Below are 25,955 nucleotides of genomic sequence, written 5' to 3'. Positions count from 1 at the left end.
TATGACTCAAGGAGAGGCAAACTGCTAGTGTTTAAAACAGCAGAAATGAGGAGCGCAGAAATGAGAAGCAAGACTGCAGAGGCAGAGGAGACCTAAATATCATCAGGTCCCAGAAGTCCAGCTAGATAGTTATCAAATCATTCTAAACACCTACAAACTCAAAAGGAGAGAGAAAAGAAGAGCAGCAATTCTGGGAACAGAAAACCAACCACTTTCCAGAAGGTAGGACATAGGGAGAAGTGAATACAAACTAATGGTAATCGAAACCACACAGAGAGAGCAGCAGAGTACAAAATCAGAAAGTTGAGAACTCTGCTCCACTGAGGGATGTCGCTCGAGAGGCTAAGTGGAAGGTTGAGCCTTTGCAGGGACAACGTGGTCTCGGGACCAGACAGGTAACGGAAAGACCAGGGGTGCCTGAGAGTGGCAGAGCTCCCAGATATTGGAGCAGGGACACTGGCTACAGAGACTGAGACAAGGAGTGTGCTATCAACCCAGGTTTACCTTAAACCATGATCCAAGGCACAGTCAGGCCACTGCTCTTCAAGCAAGGACCCCGTAAGTGACAGATCCAGGGAGACTCACTTTCCTCCTCTGGTAGGAGCAGCATGGAAGCACGCTGCAGATACCAGCTGGGTTTGGAGACTCCAAACGGGGCACTATGCCAGAGACAGAAATGCTTCGTCACAGGCCAGGTGAGCACAGAGTACAGCCGGAGATCAGGGAGACGGGAGGGATTCACTGCTTTTCTCTGAGGGTGCACTGAGAAGTGGGATCCTGGGCTCTCAGCTCCTCCAGGCTGGAGATTGGAAGGCTGCCATTTTCATTCCCACCTTCCAGAACTCTACAGAAAGCATTCAGGGAACAAAAACTACCGAGAACAAGACAAGCCAGTTACTTAGCCTGGGCCCTGAGAAGGGCGGTACAATTCTGTCTCGGGCAAATACATTTGAGAATCACTGCACGAGGCTCCTTACCCAGAAGATAAGCAAGAACCTTCATCTAAGACCAAGTTCACTAATCAATGAGATCTATGGAACTCCAGAGCTAGGGGAATGCAGCACATAGAATTCATGGCTTTTTCCAATGATCCTTTAGTCTTTCAAAGTTAAATGTTTTCTATTTTATTTTTTTCCTATTCTATTTTTTAAATTTTTCTTTTTTTTATTTTAACGTTTTTAAACTACCTTATCTTTTCAATATCTTTTCAAAAAGCTTTTTTAATTCTCGGGTTATACTCATATTTTATCCCTTCATTGTATTTAATCTTAATTCTTGTATACATCTAGATTTTCATTCATTTAAAATTTTGGGATACAATTTCTTCTACTAGATCAAAATAAACCCTAAATCTATTGCATGGCTTTGGTCTAGTCTCCAGCCTGATCACATTCTTTTTTTTTTTTTCTTTTTTCAAACAACTTCTTATCAATTCCTTTTTTAGAATCTTTTTTAATTTTCATCTTCACAGTCATATTTCATCCCTTCATCTTGTTTACGCTTATTTTTGTATATATATATGTTTTTCTTCCTTTAAAATTTTGGGAGGTAGTTTCTTCTAACAGACTAAAGCACACCCAAAATCAAGTGTATGGCTCTGTTCTATTCACTGATCTAAGATATACATACAAATATATGTGTGTGTGTGTATACACACATATATAAAAATGTGTGCGTGTGTGTATACACATATATATATAAAAATACTTTTTTCCCCCTTTTCTTCTCCCTGCCAAGTTTCGGGTCTCTTCTGATTGGGTTAGTGTATATTTTTCTGGGGTCATTGCTACATTTTTAATAGTTTGTTCTCTCATTCATCTATTCTTATCTAGCTAAATGGCAAAGCAGAAAAACTCACCTCAAAAGAAAAAAAAAAGAACAAGAGACAGTACCAACGACTAGGGACCTAAACAATACAGATATTAGTAATACGTCAGAACTAGAGTTCAGAATGATGACTACCAAGGTGCTAGCTGGGCTCAAAAAAAGCACAGAAGACATTAGAGAATCACTTTCTGGAGAAATAAAATCCCTTTCTGGAGAATAAAAGAATTAAAATATAACCAAATTGAAATTTAAAAAGCTAATATGAGGTGCAATAAAAATGGAGTCTCTTACTGCTAGGATAAATGAGGCAGACTAGAGAATTAGTGATATAGAAGACAAAATGATGGATAATAAAGAAACTCAGCAAAAGAGAGACAAACAACTACTGGACCATGAGGGGAGAATCTGAGAGATAACTGATACCATAAGACAAAATAATATGAGAATAATTAGGATCCCAAAAGAAGAAGAACAAGATAGAGGGGCAGAAGGTATACTGGAGAAAATTATAGCAGAGAATTTCCCTAACTGGGAGAAGGCAACAAGCATCAAAATCCAGGAAGCACAGAGAACACCCCTGAAAATCAATAAAACTAGGTGAACACTCCGTCATCTAATAGTAAAACTTACAAGTGTTAGTGACAAAGAGAAAATCCTGAAACCAGCTCAAGACAAGAGGGCAGAAACATACAAGAGCAGGAATATTAAATGTGCAGCAGAGCTATCCAAAGAGACATGAAAGGCCAGAAAGGACTGGCATAATATATTCAGAGCTCTAAACGAGAAAAATATGTAGCCAAGAATACTATAACCAGCTAGGCTGTCATTGAAAATAGAAGGAGAGATAAAAAGCTTCCAGGACAAACAGAAACTAAAAGAATTTCCCAACAACAAATCAACCCTACAGGAAACATTGAAGGGGTCCAATATGCAAAGAGAAAGCCTAAAACTAACAGACCAGAAAGGAACAGAGACAATTTACAGTAACAGTCACCTTACAGGCAATACAATGGTACTAAATTCATATCATTCAATGGTTACCCTGAATGCAAATGGTCTAAAAGCCCGAATCAAAAGACACAGGGTATCAGAATGGATAAAAAAAACAAGACCCAATGATATGCTATATGCAAGAAACTCATTTTAGACCCAAAGACAACTCCAGATTAAAAGTGAAGGGTGAAGAAGGAATAAAGTGAGGGGGTAGAAAACAATATACCATGTTAATGTGTATCAAAAGAAAGCTGGCGTGGCAATCCTTATATCAGATAAATTAAATTTTAAGCCAAAGTCTATAATAAGGACAGGAAGGACACTAGATCATACTTAAAGGTTCTGTCCAACAAAAAAGATCTAAAAATTTTAAATGTCTATGCCCATAACATGGGAGAAGAAAATTATATAAACCAATTAATAATAAAAACAAAGAAACACATCAACAATAATACAATAATAGTAGGGGACATTAACACCCCCTCACTGAAATAGATCATCAAAGCAAATGATCAACAAGGAAATAAAGGCTTTAAATGACACCCTGGACCAAATGGACATCACAGATATATTGAGAACATTCCATCCCAAAGCAACAGAATATACACTCTACTCTAGTGCACACAGAACATTCTCCAGAATGGATCACACCCTGGGTAACAAATCAAGTCTTAACCGGTACCAAAAGACTGGGATCATTCCCTGAATATTTCCAGAAAACAATGCTCTGAAACTAGAACTCAATCACAAGAGGAAAACTGGAAAGAACCCAAATACATAAAAGTTAAAAAACATCCTACTAAAGAATGAATGGGTCAACCAGGAAATTAAAGAACTGAAAAAATTCATGGAAACAAATGAAAATGAAAACACAACTGTTCAAAATCTTTGATATGCAGCAAAGGCAGTCCTGAGAGGAAAGTTTATAGCAAAACAAGCCTTTCTAAGGAAACAAGAAAGGTCTCAAGTACACAACGTAACCCTACACCTAAAGGAGACAGAGAAAGAAAAGCAAAGAAAGCCTAAACCCAGCAGGGGAAGAGAAATAATAAAGATCATAGCAGAAATTAATGAAATAGAAACCAAAAGAAGAGTAGAACAAACCAACAAAACTAGGAACTGGTTCTTTGAAAAAATTAATAAAACTGATGAACCCCTGGCCAGACTTACCAAAAAGAAAAGAAAAAGGACCCAAATTAATAAAATCATGCACAAAAGAGGAGCGATCACATCCAGCACCAAAGAAATACAAACAATTGTAAGATCATATTATGAGCAAGTATAAGCCAGCAAATTTGACAATCTGGAAGAAATGGATGCATTCCTAGAGGCATATAAACTACCAAAACTGAACCAGGAAGAAATAGAAAACCTGAACAGACCCATAACCAGTAAGAAGACTGAAGCAGCCATCAAAAATCTCTCAACAAACAAGAGCCCAGGGCCCGAAGGCTTCCCATGGGGAATTTTACCAAATATTTAAAGAAGAATTAATATCTATTTTCCTGAAACTGTTCCAAAAAATAGAAATGGAAGGAAAACTTCCAAACTCATTTTATGAGGCCAGCATTACCATTACCTTGATCCCCAAATCAGACAATGACACAATCAGAAAAGACAATTATAGACCAATATCCTTGATCAACACAGATGCAAAAATTTTCACCAAAATACCCAACAGTACATTAAAAGGATTATTTGCCATGACCAAGTGGAATTTATTCCTGGGCTGCAAGGTTGATTCAACATCCACAAATCAATCAATGTTATACAATATATTAATAAAAGAAAGAACAAGAACCATATGATCCTCTCAATAGATGCTGAAAAAGCATTTGACAAAGTACAGCATCCTTTCTTGATCAAAATGCTTCAAAGTGTAGGCACTGAGGGAACTTACCTCAAAACCATCAAAGCCATCTATGAGACACCTACAGCAAATATCATTCTCAATGGGGGAAAACTGAGTGCTTTTCCCCTAAGGTCAGGAATACGGCAGGGATATCTACTATCACCACTGCTATTCAACATAGTACTAGAAGTCCTAGACTCAGCAATCAGACAACAAAAAGAAATAAAAGGCATCCCAATTGGCAAAAAAGAAGTTAATCTCTCACTCTTTGCAGATGGTATCATACTTTATGTGGAAAACCTGAAAGACTCCACGTCAAAACTACTCAAACTCATACAGGAATTCAATAAAGTTTCACGATATAAAATCAATGTTCAGAAATAAGTTACATTTATATATGCCAACAAAAAGACAGAAGAAAAGAGAAATTAAAGAGTCCATCCCATTTACAATAGCATCCAAAACCATAAGATACCTAGGAATAAATCTAACCAAAGAGGCAAAGAATCTATACTCAGAAAACTATAAAGTACTCATGAAAGAAATTAAGGAACACATAAAGAAATGGAAAAACATTCCATGCCCATGGATTGGAAGAACAAAATTGTGAAAATCTCGATGCTACCTAAAGCAATCTACACGTTTAATACAAACCCCATTAAAATACCATCATTTTTTTTAAAAGAAATAGAACAAATAATCCTAAAATTTATATGAACCAGAAAAGACCCCAAATAGCCAGAGGAATGTTGAAAAAGAAACCCAAAGTTGTTGACATCACAACTCCAGACTTCAAGCTCTATTAAAAAGCTGTAATCATCAAGACTGTATGACACTGGCACAAAAACAGACACATAGATCAATGGAACAGAATAGAGAGCCCAGAAATAGACCCTCAACTCAATGGTCATCTAATCTTCGACAAAGCAGGAAAGAATGTCCAATGGATAAAAACAGTCTCTTCAACAAATAGTGTTGGGAAAATTGGACAGCCACATGCAGAAGAATGAATATGGACCATTTCCTTACACCACACACAAAAATAGACTCAAAATGGATGAATAATAACCTCAATGTGAGGCAGCAATCCATCAAAATCCTTGAGGAGAACACAGGCAGCAACCTCTTTGACTTCAGCTGCAGCAACTTCTTCCTAGAAATATTGCCAAAGGCAAGGGAAAGACAAAGAAAACAGCCAACAATACCAAAACCAAAAGACAACAAACAGAATTTTTTGTTTGCAAACAACATATCAGATAAAGGGCTAGTATCCAAAATTATAAAGAACTTATCAAAGTCAACAACAAAGAACAAATAATCCAATCAAGAAATGGGCAGAAGACATGAACAGACATTTCTGCAAGACATCCAGATGGCCAACAGACATATGAAAAAGTGCTCCACATCACTCAGCTCATCAGGGTAATACAAATCAAAAACACAGTGAGATACCACCTCACACCAGTCAGAAAGGCTAAAATTAACAAGTCAGGAAATGACAGATATTGGCAAGGATGCGGAGAAAGGGGAAATCTCCTACACTGTTGGTGGGAATGCAATCTGGTGCAGCCACTCTGGGAAACAGCATGGAGTTCCTCAAAAAGTTGAAAATAGAGCTACCCTATAACCCAGCAATCACATTACTGAGTATTTACCTAAGAGATACAAATGTAGTGATCCAAAGGGGCATATGCATCCAAATGTTTATAGCAGCAGTGTCCACAACAGCCAAACTATGGAAACCTAGATGTCCATCAGCAGATGAATGGATAAAGAAGATGTGGTATGTACACATACACACACACACACACACACACACACGATGGAATACTATGTAGCCTTCAAAAGAAATTAAATTGTGCCATTTGCAACGACATGGGTGGAACTAGAGGGTATTATGCTGAGCGAAATAAGTCAGTCAGAGAAAGACAATTATCATACGATCTCTCTGATACGAGGAATTTTCAAGAGGCAGGGTGCTGGGTCATAGGGTGAGTGGGGGAGGAAATGAAACAAGATGGGATAGGGAGGGAGACAAACCATAAGAGACTCTTAATCTCACAAAAACAAACTAAGGGTTGCTGGGGGGTATGGGGTAAGGATAGGGTGGCTGAGTTATGGACATTGGGGAGGGAATGTGCTATGGTGACTGCTGTGAAATTTGTAATCCTGATGATTCACAGACCTGTACCTCTGGGGCAATTAATAATTATATGGTAATAAACTTAAAAATAAAAGAGCAGAGCATAGAGTTGGAATCATGAGGCAATTTATTAACAATGTTTTTATCTTTTTCATGTACAAAATAGGGATAATAAATAATACTTACTGGTTCACAGGTTACTGTGAGGATTAAATGAATTACTGTGTGAAAAATGCTTAGAACAGTGCTTGACACATAATAAACACACAATAATTAACAGTAATTATTATTAATGAACTCTGACATTCTTAGGACAGTCCAGATACACTAACATAACATGCTGGGGATTATATTACAGGAATAAATGGAAAAATGATCACAACTGTTTCAGTTTATAAAACCCTCAAAGTCTAAAGTCCCATCAAACATTCTACAAATCAAAATCTAGTATAAGGTAAAATTTCACAAGTTTGTCTTTAGGAGTAATGTTTGTATGTTATATTCCATCCTTAGAAAATACTGTAATTGCTATCTTCCTGTAATTTCCCATTTTACAGTGATGGGCAAGACAAAAGGAGTAAAAAACTTCTTGAATATAGCAAAATATTTACTGCCAAAAAATACCCCTATGATAGCAGGTCTACTAATCAAGACACATATAAAAGAGAAAATACCTTACACAAAAAGCCTCAAAGAACATTACCAAACTATAAAACAGCAAAATCAAAAAACATTCCTGCTTAGTAAGTAGAAGATAGGTCCTTTACCATATACTACATCATACAGAAAATCAGATGAAAATACACAGAAAAATTGTGGCATAAAAAGTGATCAAAGAAAAAACATACAATTAATATCACAGTTCTATATAATAAAATCATAATATTTTGTTGATGTGATACTAATCAATAGTATAAAGAACCATGATCAATGATTTCTTAGTCACTGTCTATAAAAAGCCCTATTTGCTACATGGATAGAGAAAAAAAATGGCATATTGCATTTTGCAGTCCTATTTCCAAGAGGAAACATTCCTCACAATTTTTCCTATGAAAAGCATCTAGAAGTTCATAAAATCACCAAAAAAAGAGAGAGAAAATGATATAACAAGGAGTCAAAGAAATTGTTTTTCAAACTTTGTCTTTCCAATTATTATAACAGATAAAATGGACTTTAAAACACTGTAACAACACACAAAGAAGAGCATTACATAATGATAAAAGGATCAATCCAACAAGAAAATATAACAATTATGCACCCAATATTGGAGCACCTATAACATAAGGAAGAAACGGATGGCAACCAAGAGTGCCCTCCTTACATCAATAGATAGACCATCCAGGCAGAAAATCAATAAGGAAACAGTGTCTTTGAAGGACACATTAGAGCAGATGAACAGAACAGACAGATACATAACATTCCATTCAAAAACAGAATACACATTCAAGTGCACGTGGAATATTCTCCAGTGAAGATCACAAAATGAGCCCCAATAAATTTTCTAAGACTGAAACGATAGCATGCATCTTTTCCAACCACAACAGTCTGAAACTAGAAACCAATCACAGGAAAGATTTAGATAAAACATGAACACATGTATGCTAATCAACATGTTACTAAACAATAAATGAGTCAAATAAAATATCAAAAAATCCATGCAGACAAGTAAAAATGAAAATACAAGATCCAAAGTCCTTGGGACGCAGCAGTTCTAAGATGCATTACATAGGGATAAAGGCCTATCTCAAAAACTAAAAAAAAAAGAAAACCCTCAAATTAACAATATAAACATACATCTAAAGGAATGAGAAAACAAACAAACCCAAGGCAAATAGAAAGAAGGAAATAAATAGATCAGAGCAGAAATAAGTAATATACCGATTTATAAGTAAAAAAAAATACCAATTTATAAGTAAAAAAACATGGAATAAATTCATGAAACCAGAGTTGGTTCTTTGAAAGGAAAAACTATATTCATAAGCCTTTAGCCAAACTCACCAAGAAGAAAAGAAAAAGGATCCAAATAAATAAAATCAGAAATGACAGAGAATAACTGGCACTGTAGAAATACAAATAATTATAAAAGAAGATTATGAAAAATTACATAGCAAAACTTGAAAAACCTAGAGAAAATGAATAAATTTCTAGAAACATACAGCAACACTGAATCAAGAAGAAATTTAAAAAAAAAATCTGAACAGACTATCTACTTAGTAACAAAATTAAATAGGTTATCAACAGACTACCAAAAACTAAAAGTTCAAGACCAGACAGATTCATAGGTTTATTCTACCTAATATTTAAAGAAGAGTTAACACCTATTCTCCTCAAAATACTACAAAAATAGGAGAGGAAGAGAATATTCCAAATACATTCTGAGTCCAGTCCAAAACGAAAGACCACAAAAAAAGAAAACCACAGACCAATATCCCTGATGAACATAGATGCAAAAATCCACAATGAAATATTAGCAAAAACCATGCAACAATACCTTTAAAAAAATCATTCACTACAATCAGGTGGAATATATATTTTGCAGATGCAAATATGATTAAATGTTGGCAAATCAATCAACATGAAACAGCGTATTAAAAAATGAAAAATAAAAATCGTATGATGATGTCAACAGATTCAGAAAAAGCATTTGACAAAATTCAACATCTACCTACAATAAAAATTCTCAAAGAAGTGGGTTCAGAGGGAACAAACTCAAATAATAAAGGACATTTATGGAAAACCCACATCTGACATAGTACTCAATGGTGAAAAACTGAGAGTCTTTCCTCTAAGATCAGGAACAAAAAAAGGATGCCCACTCTCACCACTTTCATTCATCATAGTACTAGAAACCCTAGCCACCGCAATCAGAAAACAAAAAGAAAGAAAAGGCACACTGGCAAGGAAGAAGTTAAACTGCCACTCTTTGCAGATGGCATGATACTATATATACAAAACTTCAAGAATCCCCCAAAAAGCTACTGGATTTATTCAATAAGTAAATTCAGTGAAGCTGTAGCATGCAAAATTAATACCCAGAAATCGTCAGCACTTCTCTACACTAATAACAAGGTAGCAGAAAGAGAAATTAAGAAAACAATCCCATTTACAAGTGCATCAAAAAGAATAAAACTCGGTGGAATAAAACTAACCAAGGAGGTAAAAGACCTGTGCTCCAAAAACTAAAAATCTGATAAAAGAAATTCAAGGTGACACCAATGGAAAAAGATATTCCATGCTCATGGATTGGAAGAACACACACTGCTAAAATGTCCGTACTACCCAACACAATCTAAGAATTCAATGCAATCCTTACCAAAATACTAAAAGCATTTTTCACAGAACTAGAACAAATAATACTAAGATTTGTATGGTACACAAAAGACCCCAAGAGTCAAAGCAATCTCAATAAAGAATAGCAAAGCTGGAGGTATCACAATCCCAGATTTCAAGATATGCTACAAAGCTATAGTAATCAAAACAGCATGGTACTGGCACAAAGAGACACACATATCTATAAAGCAGAAGAGCGAGCCCAGAAATAAACTCGTGCCTATAGGATCAATTAATCTATGACAAAGGAGGCAAGAATATACAGTGGGGAAAAGACAATCTCTTCAATAAATGGTATTGGGAAAACTGGACAGCCTCATGCAAAAGAATGAAACTGGACTATTATCTTACATCATAAACAAAAATAAACTCAAAATGGATTAAAGGCCTACAAGTAAAACCTGAAACCATAAAACTCGCAGAAGAGAACACATGTGATAATTTCTCTCACATTGGTCTTAGCAACGTTTTTCTAGGTATGTCTCCAAAGACAAGGGAAACAAAAGCAAAAATAAACTATTGGGATTACACCAAAGTAAGTTTTCACACGGATACGGAAATCATCAATTTAAAAAAAAAAAAAAGGCAACCTTCTGAAAGGGAGAAGATATTTGCAAATGATATGTCCAATAAGGAGTTAATATCGAAACTATATAAAGAACTTACTCAACTCAATACAAAAAAAGAAAGAAAGAAAGAAAGAAATCTGAGTATAAAATGGGCAGAAAATCTGAATAGACATTTTTCCAAAGAAGACATACAGACAGCCAATAGACACATGAAACAATGCTCAACATCACTAATCATCAGGAAAACACAAACCAAAATCACAATGATATATCCCCTTATACCTATCAGAATACCTAAAATAAAAAAGACAAGACCAAAAGTAGTATTGGCAAGAATATGAAGAAAAAGGAACCTACAGGCACTGTTGATGTGAATACAAATTGGTACAGCTACTGAGGAAAACAGTATGGAGGTTTTTAAAATATTAAAAATAGAATTAACATATGATCCAGTAATTCCACTAGTGGGTATTTACTCAAAAAAATAAAATTCATGAATTCAAAGGATATGTATACCCCTATGTTTATGGCACATTATTTATAATAATATAGGGAAGAAACCAAAGTATTTGTCAATAGATAATGTCAAATATTTTAAAATCTCCTTGGGAGTGTAATTTGGTGAATGGTAACTTTCAGTAACTAAGTCATTATATGTGTATTTTAAAAAGATGACAGGTATGTGGGACTGCTTGAATACTTCTGCAACCTCTTATAAAGTCTGTAATTTTTAAAGTTAAAGTTAAAAGAAAACAAATGAGATAAACAGATGTTAAAACCACACAATGAATAATATTTCATTTTATTTTTCATTATTTTCTAAGGTTTCTATAATAAACACGTATCACTTTATCACTTTTATAATTAGAAAAATAAACATTACTTCAAATAAAGAAAATGACCATGAATCCAAAAAAATGCAAAGATAAAAAAATTAAAAATATAAATTGGATAACTCACCATAATTAACCTTTAAATTGTTAGTTTAAGTCTCTAATATTACATTTTTAAATACGTTTCATATTCCTTCAGAACTGTCACGCATATGTTGAATAGTATATTATTTCAACAACAAACACTTCAATGATGCCATGAAATCATCCAAAGATATGGGAACACAAGACTACCCTGTTACAAGACATGGGCTCTGGCTCAAAATCATCAATTTCCTAGCCATGTGATCAAGACCAAATCACATTTTCTCAATCTATCCTACATATTTCACAGATCTGTTGTGGTGCTGAAATGAGAAAATGTGTAATGAATCATCTAACAGATGATGTTAGAGAGGCCACAAAGCAAAGCAGTCATAACTTTGTTGTAGCTGACATGAATTCAAACCCTAGCTTTATTACATATTAGCTGTATAACCTAGAACAAACCACTTAACTTCTCTGTGCTTCAGGTTTCCTTATCTGTAAAAGCTCGGTGATGATAATAATAATATTTACCTCAAAAGACTATTAAAAGGATTTATTTTATCCTTGGTAAGGGCATAAATATGTGATACCACAGAACTATTTATTAATTTTTAAAATCTTCAAAGTATTTAACTGGCCAAAAAAAAAAAATTCATTATTTTATTGAAAAATAGTTTGTTCACTAGTATGAAAATATATTTAAATCTTTCATCTAAAAAATGTATAGATTGCTATATTAAGAATTAATCAAGTTTTTTCGTGGTCCTTTTCTCATAACAGCATCTCTTTTTATTGTTTCGAATAAGCTGACTGGCCACTAGTTTGCAGTTTCATTGAAGCTAAGTGAGTAAGTTCTACTGTACAGTACATTAAACTCAAAGGACTATCAGCCAAAAAGATATTAAGAAATTCTTATTAAAGTGGATTTTAACTTCCAAGGCTACCTAAAAATTAAATTGTTACATAAAATCTTGATTACAAGTTTTATAGCTATGCTATGTCATGAGTTTAAATAAACTACTTTGATAGGCAAAACTTAATAAAAAATGTGGTAAACTGTGTACACTCAATATTTATACCATATGTACAAAACAGGGCCCAATGTTTTACACAACATAGTTTTTAATAAACATTCCTTTTATAGCTGTAAGATTAAGAAAAACAGTTAAGATGTACACCTAATCAATGATGTCATAACACATAAAGAACATCTACATAAATCAAAATCAGAAAATGTCAAAGATAACCAACTCCAATGATAATCAGGTAATGATCCAAAGAGATGTGTATTTCAGATCTACACTGTCACCAATTCCCTGATAATAAATGAAACAAGTCAGCTATTTTACAACTAAAAATGGTATATTAAATACATAACAACATCTCTTTTTTGCAGAAGGAAGTAATAAGCAGTAGATAAAGTTCAGATATATCATTAAAAGCCGCAGAGCATGAATTCAAGGCTGAATATAGATAACCTTTAGAATATAAGCTGTCTAGGAAAAAATATGCATCATATGGAGTATTTTAAGATTTCAGAGCAATATAGTTAGAAATATATTAAATGTGAGTATGCCTCAATTAATTGGTATTTTTTATATAAACAAAGGGAATTATTTTTCTATGAAAATAAAAGACAAGTATATAAAAAAAACATGTTTGGTCTCTTAAAAGTGAATCTCATATGGAACAGTTGAACAAATATATTCTCTCTATTAAAAATTTAAGTAACAATAAAATTTGTTTAGAAATATTTGTATTTATTTTGGTATTTTATTATCATGCTTTATAATATTACTATACTATATTGCAAATCTCATAGCAAGATGATAAAGATTTAAATGAAAAACTGTACCAGATAAAGCATGAAACTAAATAGCTCAGAATAAAGCTGCTGTGTTTGACAAAGATTAAATCCTATTTACACATTCTATAGAAATCTAATAAAATGTGAGCCAAATACATAGATTTCAGAGATAAATTGTCTTGATCTGGATTCTAGTTGTAACTCCTTTTTATGCTGTTTTCTCATTTATAAAATGAGATATAACAGTTCTACCTAAGGGTTTTACTGTGAAGATTAAATTAGTTAAAACCTACAAAGCACCCATAAAGTTCCTCACACAACATAAGGACTCATGCATAATGAGCTACTGTGTTACCATTATCCCTCATCTGAACTGTGTGCGTGCACACGTGCACACACACTGTTTTGGTCCAATGATCTCAATCTCTTGCATAACACAGTGTTTTTTAAGTATTTTTCCTCTTTTCAATTCCATATTTTCTCCTTCCTCATTGTCTCTCATTCATACCTATAAGAACACATATAACACCACTAACATCACATCTAAAAATAGTTTTAAAAGAATGAATTAAAAGAAGGAACTACAATCTTAACCCAGAGTTACACCATAACTTCTCCAAAATCAATTAGAAAGGACACTAAGGATTAAGTTCCAGGACAGGATGGTAGGCAGAAATGGCAATTAAAAACTATTTTCTTCCTTCAATTCCTAAAAATTTTGCGAACAAAAAATATTTTTTAACAAAAAAATTTAATAAAAATAACCAAGCAACAAAAAGAACATAACATAAAACACCAAACATTAAATAATTGGTTGTCACGAAGAAAATAAACATATTAGAATTAGAGCTAAGGGTGCAGCAAAGTTTAGCTCTTAACCATGCCCCACGTGCCCAAAGCAATACTGTTATGTTGACAAAAATTCTGAGAATTTTTCCTAACACCTTCAAATATGGAGAGAAACAAACTGAGCACGTACCACTATTCCTTGCATCTTCCAACTGAAGATGCTAGAAAAATCTACAGTGCAAAAACTGATGAAGCAAGGAGGCAAAAATAGAAGACTAATTTCCCAGGGCAGAAGTAGACTCGAGATTATTTTCTGAAATGATGGATTATGATTCAAAACCTAAGCACATTTTTCCCTGATGAGAACTATCCATAGCTTCTAATAAAATGGAACAAACCTGGAAGAAGATACTTAAAATCCTACAAAAGAAAGCAAACTTTAGGTGTGCTAAGAAAGCCTCCTCATCTATTTCGAAGATCTCTCTCCCTCTCTTCACAATAAGGTTTACAATATTGGGCAAATATCAAATTGCAAACATCAAACTGTAGTTCAAAAAGGGAAAAAATTAGCTTTACTGACACTGGAGAGAAAGGAAGAAGTGATTAAGATAGTCTGTCTAAACCAACAGATTATCTGGACAAAACATTCTAAGAATGAACGAAATGAAAAGTAAGAGCATGGTAGTGATGCAAAAATATATCACCCATCAATGAATACATTAAAAATGACCTAATAATAAAATTTTTATATAAAACTGAAAGATTCTATACAAATGACAATAAATCCTAAGAGAATGTGGCAAAAAAAAAAGAAATACCCTATGATTACCTTCTTCTAATGAACAACCCAACAAAAATGTAACTTAAATACAAAAAATAATAATAATAGTTAAAATAAGTGAATAAAATAAAGAGAAAAGTTAAAGACCTAAATAAAGAACAAAACATAATCATTAGGGGAAAGGAAAAAAAAAAACCTCTCTCCTTATCATGGTTGCCCACTTGTGTGGTAGAATAAAATAGAAAGGGTACCTGGGTGCTCAGTGGTTTAAAGCTTCTCCCATGGGCTCAGGTCATGATCCTAGCATCCTGGGATGGAGCCCCTCATAGGGCTCTCTGCTCAGCAGGGAGCCTGCTGCCCCCTCTCTCTCTGCCTGCCTCTCTGCCTACTTATGATCTCTGCCTGTCAAATAAATAAGCAAAATCTTAAAAAAAAAATAAAAATAAAACAGAGAGAGGTATTAGCCAGTCTTTATACTGTTAAAAGGACGAATTTTATTTTCTTATTGAGCATATCATAGCTGGATCTATAAAAAAGCTTTGAAATTGGAAGTTATTTTGTCTGAAGATGTGGACAATACTGAACATCTTTTGCTTATTCCTTTGTTCTTTTCTTTCTATTCTCAAGAGTATTTTCATTTTGGGGGCACCTGGGTGACTCAGATGGTTAAGTCTGCCTTCAGCTCCGGTCATGATCTCAGGGGCCTGGGATGGCGCCCAGCATCAGCCTCCCTGTTCAGCGGGGAGCCTGCTTCTCCCTCTCCCTCTGCCATTCCCTCTGGCTCTTTCTGTCAAATAAATAAATGAAATCTTAAAAAAAAAAATCATTAGAGACTAATAAACTACACACATCAGGCATTACAAACAAAATGAAACACTAAAAAATTAATTGCTGATGGCTAGAGATCAAAGAAGGTACAACAAGAAATAACTGATAGATATGAAAGACAAAAAGATATATCTCACATAGAGTGTGCTGTTAACTAAAGAAGAAGAAAATAAAATTGAAAAAATATTTCAAGGATGCCCTGGCTCAGTTGTTAAGCGCCTGCCTTCTGCTCAGGTCATGATCTCAGGGTCCTGGGATCAAGCCCCCCACCAGATGCCCTGCTCAGTGGGGAGTCCACTTCTCCTTCTCTCTCTGCCCCTTCCGCTGACTCATGTTATCTCTTGCTAGCTCTACTCTCTCTTTCAAATAAATAAAATTTTAAAAACCTTAAAAAATATATTTCAAAATTTAACTTCAAGACCTGAAAGAAAAATGTGAATTTGCAGATAATAACAAAAGACCACGTTCCAGGAAAATTTGATAAATGATGTTCAATACTGAATCATACTGCCTTTACGGAGATGAACTTCATGGGCAAATAAAGAAATCTCAGACAGAATAGAAGCAAATAATCGATTGAGGGAGGGCTAATATCAGACTGATCTCAAATTTCTCTGAAAGGACATTTAAAGCCAAAAGACAAAGAAGGAATGTCTACAAAATTCTATAGGATTGCATGTGTTAGCCAAGAACAGTAAACTCATCAGGATGACATTCAAATATAAAGAGAGAAGGCACCATCAGAAAGGATGAATACCCAACTTTTGTAGCAACATGGACGGGACTGGAAGAGATTATGCTGAGTGAAATAAGTCAAGCAGAGAGAGTCAATTATCATATGGTTTCACTTATTTGTGGAGCATAACAAATATCATGGAGGACAAGGGGTGTTAGAGAGGAGAAGGGAGTTGGGGTAAATTGGAAGGGGAGGTGAATCATGAGAGACTACGGACTCTGAAAAACAATCTGAGGGGTTTGAACTGGCAGAGGGGGTGGGAGGTTGGGGTACCAGGTGGTGGGTATTATAGAGGGCACGGATTGCATGGAGCACTGGGTGTGGTGAAAAAATAATGAATACTGTATTTCTGAAAATAAATTAATTAATAAAAAATTTTTTTAAAAAAAGAGAGAAGGCAAATGTTCTTAAACATGAAAAAATGTTCAGTGTACAGCACACATGAACCTTGTAGGGGGAAAAAATGATGAAACCTAGCCAAATATGAATTGAGTCTAAAGAAGGAGCCCAGGGGCCCCTTGGTGGCTCAGCCTGTTAAGCGTCTGCCTTCAGTTCAGGATCACAGGATCCTGGAATCCGGCCCTACATCAAGTGCTCTGCTCAGGGGGAGTCTCTCCCTCTGCCTGCCACTCCCCCTGTATTGTTTGCACTCTTTCTCTCTCTCTCTCTCTGTGTCAAATAAATAAATTAAATCTTTAAAAGTAAATAAATTAAAAAATAAAGAAGCCTAGATTTAATAAACTATGACTAATAAAAGGGGGTACTGATTCCTTTTAAATATTTTCAATCACTCAAGTACTATCAGAATTGTGACTATAGGGGCACCTGGGTGGCTCAGTGGGTTAAAGCCTCTGCCTTCAGCTCAGGTCATGATCTCAGGGTCCTGGGATTGAGCCCGGAAATGGGCTCTCTGCTCGGCAAGGAGCCTGCTTCCTCCTCTCTCTCCGCCTGCCTCTCTGCCTACTTGTAATCTCTGCCAAATAAATAAATAAAATCTTTAAAAAAAAAAAAGAATTGTGATTGTAAAACATGAATGTTGTACATTGAGACAATATCAAAATTAAAGTATAACTTTTAAAACTGGTAAGTGAAGAAAAAAATATGAAAGGACTAATGTCCTCAGCTTTCGTAACAGGCTGCAAATTGAAATATGAAATTTTTCAAGACTGACATAAATAAAGCTCTTATTTAAAAAAATAAGCCATTGATCACATAATTTTTCATAATTGACCAACCTCCTATTCTTTGAGAAACTACTGGGTTGTTTTGTTTTGTTTTGTTCTTTGTCACAGAGACTTTTCCTTCTGTTTTTCCTCAGTTTTATCTGTTAGAGTTTATAAACAATGTGCAATAAAGAGCCTTCTTTGTATATCCTTATATACTAGCACTTTTTATTTCCAAAAGATAAATTGACAAAATAGGAATATTGGGTAAATGAGTATTTGTGTGCGTCTATACAATTATCAAAATACATATGGCCATAATGCCTTATTTTAACACTTAAAATGTACATTTCTACTATACATCTAAAAAAATATCACTCTACATCTCCCCTATCTCCTTCAGCAGTACATCACCCTATTTACTTATCACTCTACTTTATCCCAATATGAGAAAAGAGAAGTGAAAGATATTTCTGAAATTTGCATTTCCTTTAATATTTGTGTTTTTGAGTATCATTTTATATGTTACTGGTTACTTACATTCTTCAGTAAAATTCCTATTCAAATCCTCTGAGTATATGTCCTTGGGTTATTTTTGGCTCATCATTTCATAAAAATTATTAATACAGTGAACATATTAATCTAATAGTCTTTCCACACTCTATTATATCTTTACAGATTATTGATATCTTTCCTCAAGTTAATGATATCTATAGTAACAGCAGTTTACTTTCACAGTTTCTAAGTGCCTGTCTTGGTTAGAAATTTTCCTCATATGCCTTAGTTCCATTTTTATAGCTTTCCAAATATTTTCCCAAAATATATATTGTGTCATCTTTCATGTCTTTTTCCTTATTCTATAGGGAAGTTTTTTTTTTGTATATGCTATCTTTTATAGCATTAATTAGTACTGAATATCTGGAAATGCAAGTACATCTTCAATATTCTCTTTTCATAAATCTCACAGCTGTATAAAAGCATTTATTTTCCCATTTTATCTGGATATTTGGATATCTGAATATATAATTTGGAAGTATTTAATAGCTGGACATTTTGAAATGGATATTTAAGTGTCAAATTACTCCACTGTTTTTCTAATGAATGGTATAGTAATGGATATTGCACTGAATTTATGTATGTGAGAAAAACTGACATTTTTGTGACATTAAAATCATCTCATTTTGACTATAAAGGACATTATGCAGAAAACATGAATAAGTCTGTAGATTAAATAATAACCACTTATACTGGTTATAACCAACATTAATTTTCTGATGTAATAACTGTGTAGAATATACAGAACTGTGCAGAATTAAAACAGAGAACATGCATAGGAAATTTTCACTGAAGAAATTAAAAACAGAAGATCACTATGACTTCAGCTTGCTCTCAAATTCAAAAGAACAAAAAAGAGGGAGAAGAGTAAAGTAATATATGGACAGTGGGGAGGGTAAGTGATATGAGTGCTGTGAAATGTGTAAGCCTGACGATTCACACACCTGTACCCCTGGGGCAAATAATATATTATAGGTTAATAAAAATAATTAATAAAAAAATAAAAGAACTTTAAAAAGTAAAGTAATAAAACTTTAAGAATCACAGAATCTTGAAGAGGGGTGAACAAGAGTAATTATAGCACTCTTACGACTTTTAAGTATCAATTTATTTCAAAATAAAAAAGAGTGATTCAATCTGTTCCCTTCACACACACACACACACATAGCAACATATACAACCCAGCAAAGAATGATTTTCCAGTAGCTTATATTTTGTTTTGTATTAAGCTTTTATAGTTTTGTTCCAAATAGTATCTGTGCATTCTTATAGAACTTGACCCAAAATAGTATTTTTCTTAACTACAGACTGTATTAATGATTTCCATTCTTAGTGACTATTGCTTACTATTCATCAAACATATATTATTTTTTTGCATATTTATCTTTTTTGAATTGTGCTATGTTAGTCACATAAAATACATCATTGGTTTTTGATGCAGTGTTCCATGATTCATTGCTTATGTACAACATCTTATATCCAATAATTTTACCAAAGTCCCTATTAATTCTGGTAGAAAAATTTTCAAGAATCTCTCAACTTTTCCTATAGCATTAGCTATCTGGAATTATTATTATTTCTTCTTTTCTACCATTTATATTAACTATATCTTACATTTACAAAAACATCAGAAAATGTTATATAACGATGATAGTGGGAATCACTTTTCTTTTCCTGATTTTAATAAAAACGGCTTTCATTATTGAAAATGATGTTTAATAAGTCTTTATCATATTCAAATTGTTATATACAGTAAGGCTGCCTGCTAAAATTTATCATATACTCTTTCTTTTTTTTTTTTAAAGATTTTATTTATTTATTTGACAGAGATCACAAGTAGGCAGAGAGGCAGGCAGAGAGAGAGAGAGAGAGGAGGAAGCAGGCTCCCTGCTGAGCAGAGAGCCTGATGCGGGACTCGATCCCAGGACCCTGAGATCATGACCTGAGCCGAAGGCAGCGGCTTAACCCACTGAGCCACCCAGGCGCCCTATATACTTCTTTCTATATTTATTGATACCTTCACATGATTTTTCTATTTTTAATTTGTTGATAATAATTTATTTTATGGGTAAATATCTTAACATTAAACCATCTTTGGATTCCATGAGTAAATTCTAAGTGGACACACTATAAAATTCTTCATTGTGTTGTTAAATTGTTAGTTCAAGTTTTAGTTAGAATTTTGCATCCATATTCTTAAATGAAATTGGTCCTCTAGAGTTTCATGTTGTGACAGTCATATAAAATCCTGGGAGTGTATCTTTTTTAAGGTACCAGAGAATATCAGCAACATTTGAATTATTTAACATTTTCTAAAGAACCCAGAAGGTCCTTGTTAATTTTTTCTTTTCTAATTCTTAGCAAATGTTCTTGTCAAATTTTCTACTTCACTTTAGGTGTGAATTTTGGTAATTTATATACCCATCGCACCATTAATTTCCTCTGTGATTTCACGTTGGTTACACATGTTCATGCACAACTGCCAAGATAGGCAGTGATCCCATGATGGGTCTGTCACTTGTTGCCCCTGTGAGGACTCAAAAAGAAAGCTGTATTCTCCCTCATTTCCTCAGCTACAAATAATAGCATGGTCTCAAACCTCAAAGGTTAAGAAACTTCATGCCTCTGAGTTTCAGCTTCTCCCTAGAACCTGGAAGATATTTTCTCTACTAAAGCAATTTTCATTTCTGCTTGGTTGTCACTTCTGGTTAACTAGCTCTGCCTTGCCCAGGGAGGGCAGATGTTCTTCACTAACTCACATTAAAGGAAAACTATCAGAGCCAAACCCACTTACATGGTTAAGATCAGGTCAACCAAACACAGAAGCTGCCATGAGCAACTTGTAGATAAAAAGGAGTTAAGAGAGGGCTACAGAAACATGTACTATCTTCCCAGAATCTCCCATGACCCTCAAAAATAAGTATTTAATTTTTTGATGATATATGTTTGCTTAGACCATTTACCCATGCGGTTCCCCACAATTACCATTAAAAATGGCAACTTCCTCACACCAACCATATGTTTAACCTACCTCAAATTCTGCATGTCTGTGAATATCCTCTGCTCGTTGCCTGCTCAGGATAAATTCAGCTTCATTTGCTACTCTTACTAGATGATCCTTCATTGTTTGGCTAAGCAACCTACAAAGAGATGAATACTGTCAAATAAGTAAATGTATACACACACAACATATATGATTAATCAATGCTCAGAGTCAATGTATCTTGTTATTTGGGGAAGGAAAGGATGTTTACTCTCCTATCACCATACCCAATGAAGTACCCTTTTTTCACACTAAATAACTGAAGATTATAATAGCAAAAAGTTATCCTTCTGGCAATAGTAGATTAGCTTTCATCCAACTAGCTATCTGAAAAAACTAAAAGTGCTGGATTAAATTTGTGTTTTAATCTTTTTTTAAGGAACTGGAGAGTTTACAAGGCAGCCGGGGTTTAAGGAGCCAAGATCCTAGAGAAGAAAGCGCACAGATGACATTCAGCATGACTTTTTTATTGAAACATTTACTTTTCAGATGCAGAAATAGAAAAGCAAAACAGTTAAGTCTTACAGACCTAGGGAGACAAAAACTGAATGTGATAAGCTGTCAAGGTATATGGAACCTAGTAGATTATCCAGGCTTACAGAAGGAACCCAAGTATACCCTAGGAAACAGCATAGACCAGTCCTCATAGACACTTAAAACAGACACTCAAATAACATTATAGTGATCTGTACTTAGATTATGAGGGAGCCAAAAAGCTAAACAAAAATTTCAAAATCTCGGGGTGCCTGGGTGGCTCAGTGGGTTGAGCCTCTGCCTTTGGCTCGGGTCATGATCTCAGGGTCTTGGGATTGAGCCCCGCGTCGGGCTCTCTGCTCAGCGGGGAGCCTGCTTCCTCCTCTCTCTCTCTCTGTCTGCCTCTCTGCCTACTTGTGATCTCTGTCTGTCAAATAAATAAATAAAATCTTAAAAAAAAAATTCAAAATCTCACAAGGTAAAGAGAAAAGAAACAGATATACCAACACAGGAGAAAGGCAAACTCTTATATAAAGATTTTGAAAACTCTAGCCTTGAATCATCTCAGTCCTAAATTAACATAATCAACACCCAGACTAACTGGTTATCAGAAAACAAAAGGAAATCCCTAGACGAGGATATCATTACCTATAGACTTACATTTTACTCCTGTAATTTTAAATATAATCTCAAACAGTCAATCACCAATTAACAGGAATAAAAAGAGGTAAGAAAGGAATGAAAACCAAATAGAAGACAACGCAAGACAAATAAGACAGTTAAGTTTCATACCTGAACACTGAAAAAAATGTAGTTACCAGTTCATGACAATAGATTCTAAGAAAAAGAATTCCAGTAGAGATTGGAAACTGTTAAAGTACTGAACAAAACAAAAATGAAATTAAGAATGGATTTACCAGCTTATTAAACTCAAATAAAGAAATACTTAACTGAAGAATAAATCAATAACAACTAAACAGAACCACAGGGTAAGAAAAATGATGAAAATCTGACCCAAAAAAACAGATATAAGAAAGGTCTAACATGAGTGTATCTGGAGTAAGGAAAAAAGACAAATAATTCAAAAGGAGCAGCATTTGAAGAGATAATGGGAAATATTTTTTTTGAAAATTTGGGGGGAAAGCCATTGAGCCATATGTTGAAGTGCTACAAAGGCCAAGGAGGATCGAAGAATAGCATACATAGTCTAGTCATAATAAAACTGTCAAAGGAAAATAATCATAAAAGCCAGAGGGAGGGAGAAAGTGGAAGAGGTAAGGGTACCTACATGCCTTCAAAAGAGCAAGAATAAGATTGAGGAAGCCAGGTAAGAATGCAATAATCTCTATCAAGTGCTAACCAAAAATAGCAGCTACGAATTCTATACCCCAAAATATCTTTTAAAAATAAAAATGTAAGAAAAAAAATAAAAAAATAAAAATGTAAGTATCCAAAATATACCACTGTGAAGAGTCTTTTTTCTGAACTCCCATTATCTGCCTAGAAGCACAGTCTCCCAAAAGAATTCATCTGTCACAAGTGCTCTCCACTGAAGTTTCACAACCAAGAAAGAAATATGCCTATTATCTAGAGACTTAGAAGTCAGTACCTGGCGAAGAAATTGCCTAAAGACACACTGTCTCAAAATGATCTTATCTCCCATCTATTCTCCTAAGGGTCCATTTATCTTTCCTTAAAGTCATTTGTTTTTCCCTCAATGCCCTTCTCTCTTCACCCTCACTTATTAAGATGGTATAAACCTCAAAATTCAAAGTCTTTCTTGAGTCACATTCTTCTATGACTTCTCTTAAATATCCATGAATTTTAAAAAAAAAAAAAATCTTTTCTCTTGGCAATTTTGTCAGGATGATTCACAGACCCCCAAATAAGAACCTAAGAGGATAGAGGAAAAATTTTTCCTCTCAGGCAAAAGCAAAATAAGCACATTCAATGAGAAACAAAACAGAGAAATTGTCAATAGACAACCCAAATTAAAGGGAGTTTTTCAGACAAGGAAAATAATATCAGATTAATTTAACACAAGGGAGGTAGAAAACAAAAGAAAAGTCAACGGGTAAATCTAAACGAATAATGAATGTAACAATTATAATAATGACTTCTAAAATTCATAAATATCATAATGTTAAAATATACAATAGCAGTCAAAGCAAGAGAAATTAAAGGGAATTAGTGTTGTAATATTCTTTCATGTCCATGAACTGGTGAAAGAACCAATTTATTTAAGATGTTAACAACTCTAATATTCATGTTTCAATCCCTAGGCAACTACAAAAGACATCTAAAATAACATATGACCAATACACTAATAGAAAAAAAAAACTGAATAAGAAAATCATTTAGCTTAAAGGGGAAAAAAAAAGAAAGAAAGAAGAAAGAAACACAAAAAACATGCAGCAAGCAAAAAGGACACAGATAATAAGAAGGTAAGTTTTAGGCTAAATACATCAGGAAAATATAGAAAGTAAACAGATGTATTGACACAATTATTGTCAGGTACATTTTTTTAAAGTATATGCTGTTTAAACATAACACAGTTTCAAGATAAGGTTGCACAAATGTTGAAAGTCATTTTTCAAAAATATAAACAATTTAAAAAATAGTGAAAGAAGACTAATGTACCTTTATTAATATAAGAAAAAGTTGGCTTTAAGAACCAAAATTAGAGATCACTAGGTTGAAGTGATTTAGATCACCACAAGTGATATACAAAATACAGAAAAATCTACTACACTCTGCTTAATAGTTACCCAAAAAGTGGAAATAATTTTAAGTACTACTTTGAAAAGCATTAAAAATCATCAAAATATGTAGGAACTAACCAAATGTCTAGAATTATATATATATATATATATATATATATATATACAAAAAGAATTAAAGAAGGACCATACCTTGTTCATGAAAATGAAAGTCTCAATATTGTTAAGGTATCGATTCTCCATAAAGTGATGTACAGCTATAATAAATCCCATTCTAGCAGGTCTCTCTATGGAATTTGAGAAGTTGATTCTAACAGTTATATGAAAATGTAAAGAACAAGTTGAGACATTCTTAAAGAGGAGGAAGAAAGAGAAGGAAGAAAGAGGAGAGATAACAATAATCACAATCTTAACAGAGGACTAATACCACCAAATATTAGGACTCATTAGAATGATATATTAATCAAGACAGTGTAGTCCTGGGAAAACGCAGATGAATAGACCAGTGAATAGAAGAGAACATCCAGAAACAGACTCACACATATATGCTCACCAGATTTAAGATAAAGGCATTTTTGCATTAAGGAGGAAGAAGATGGGATTTTTCAATAACTGGTACTAGATTAATCATATGAACAAAATTAACCTTGACTTCTATTTTAACCCGTAACAAACAAATCAATTCCAAATGGGTCATAGACGAGACCTAAACACTCCTAGAAGCTTTCATAAGATCACACAGTATCTTTAATGACAAAGATTTCTCGGGGGGAAAAAAACCCCACAAAATACAACATAAAGAAAAAACACTGATAAACTGGCCTTCTTTAAAATTAAAGATCTGTGCTTATGAAAGCCACCATTAAGAGAATTAAAGACAAACTTTTGGAAGGGAGAATACATTTGGAATACCTACAGTCAACAAGGAACTTAACTATCTTAAATATATAAGAAATTCTTACAAATAAAAGACAATAATAATTTTTTTAAAAAACGAGCAAAGTACACAAATAAGCACTTCACAAAAGATTTCCAAAAGTCAAATAAATCCATGAAAAGGTGCTCAACATTACTAGTCACCAGGGAAATACAAATAAAACCATAAGCTATAGTACATCCCACCAGAATTACTATATTTAAATTAAAAAAAAGGTACTGTCCAATTCTGCCAAGGATATAAACAAACAGGGACTCTCATAATCTCAAAATAGATGAAAAAAAGGTATATAGCAACTTTACTTATAATAGCCAAGACCAGGAACTACTGAAATGCTTACTAAGAGTTTAAAAAAAAACCAGAATATTCAAATAACAAAACACTACGCAGTAACAAAAGAACCAACTAATATTATACAAAACAAAATTAATTTCAATAACAGTGTTGGGCAAAAGTACAAAAGAATATATACTATATGAATTATCTTA

General features: G+C 33.8%; 1 protein-coding gene across 4 annotated transcripts in view; it reads right to left on the bottom strand.

Moving 5' to 3' along the window:
* LRBA (LPS responsive beige-like anchor protein) overlaps nucleotides 1-25,955 on the bottom strand; it is a 731,946-nt gene that overhangs the window by 403,457 nt on the left and 302,534 nt on the right. For all 4 annotated transcript variants that reach the window (XM_044224882.1, XM_044224884.1, XM_044224883.1 and 1 more), the window contains one exon: nucleotides 21,325-21,433. In XM_044224882.1, the coding sequence (XP_044080817.1) occupies nucleotides 21,325-21,433 (109 nt within the window). The remainder of the gene's footprint in view (nucleotides 1-21,324; nucleotides 21,434-25,955) is intronic.

This window comes from Neovison vison, chromosome 11 (assembly GCF_020171115.1).
Source record: "Neovison vison isolate M4711 chromosome 11, ASM_NN_V1, whole genome shotgun sequence".
Lineage (NCBI taxonomy): Eukaryota > Metazoa > Chordata > Mammalia > Carnivora > Mustelidae > Neogale > Neogale vison.
Note: the sequence above shows the minus strand (reverse complement) of the source record. Positions and strands in the feature narration are given on the sequence as shown.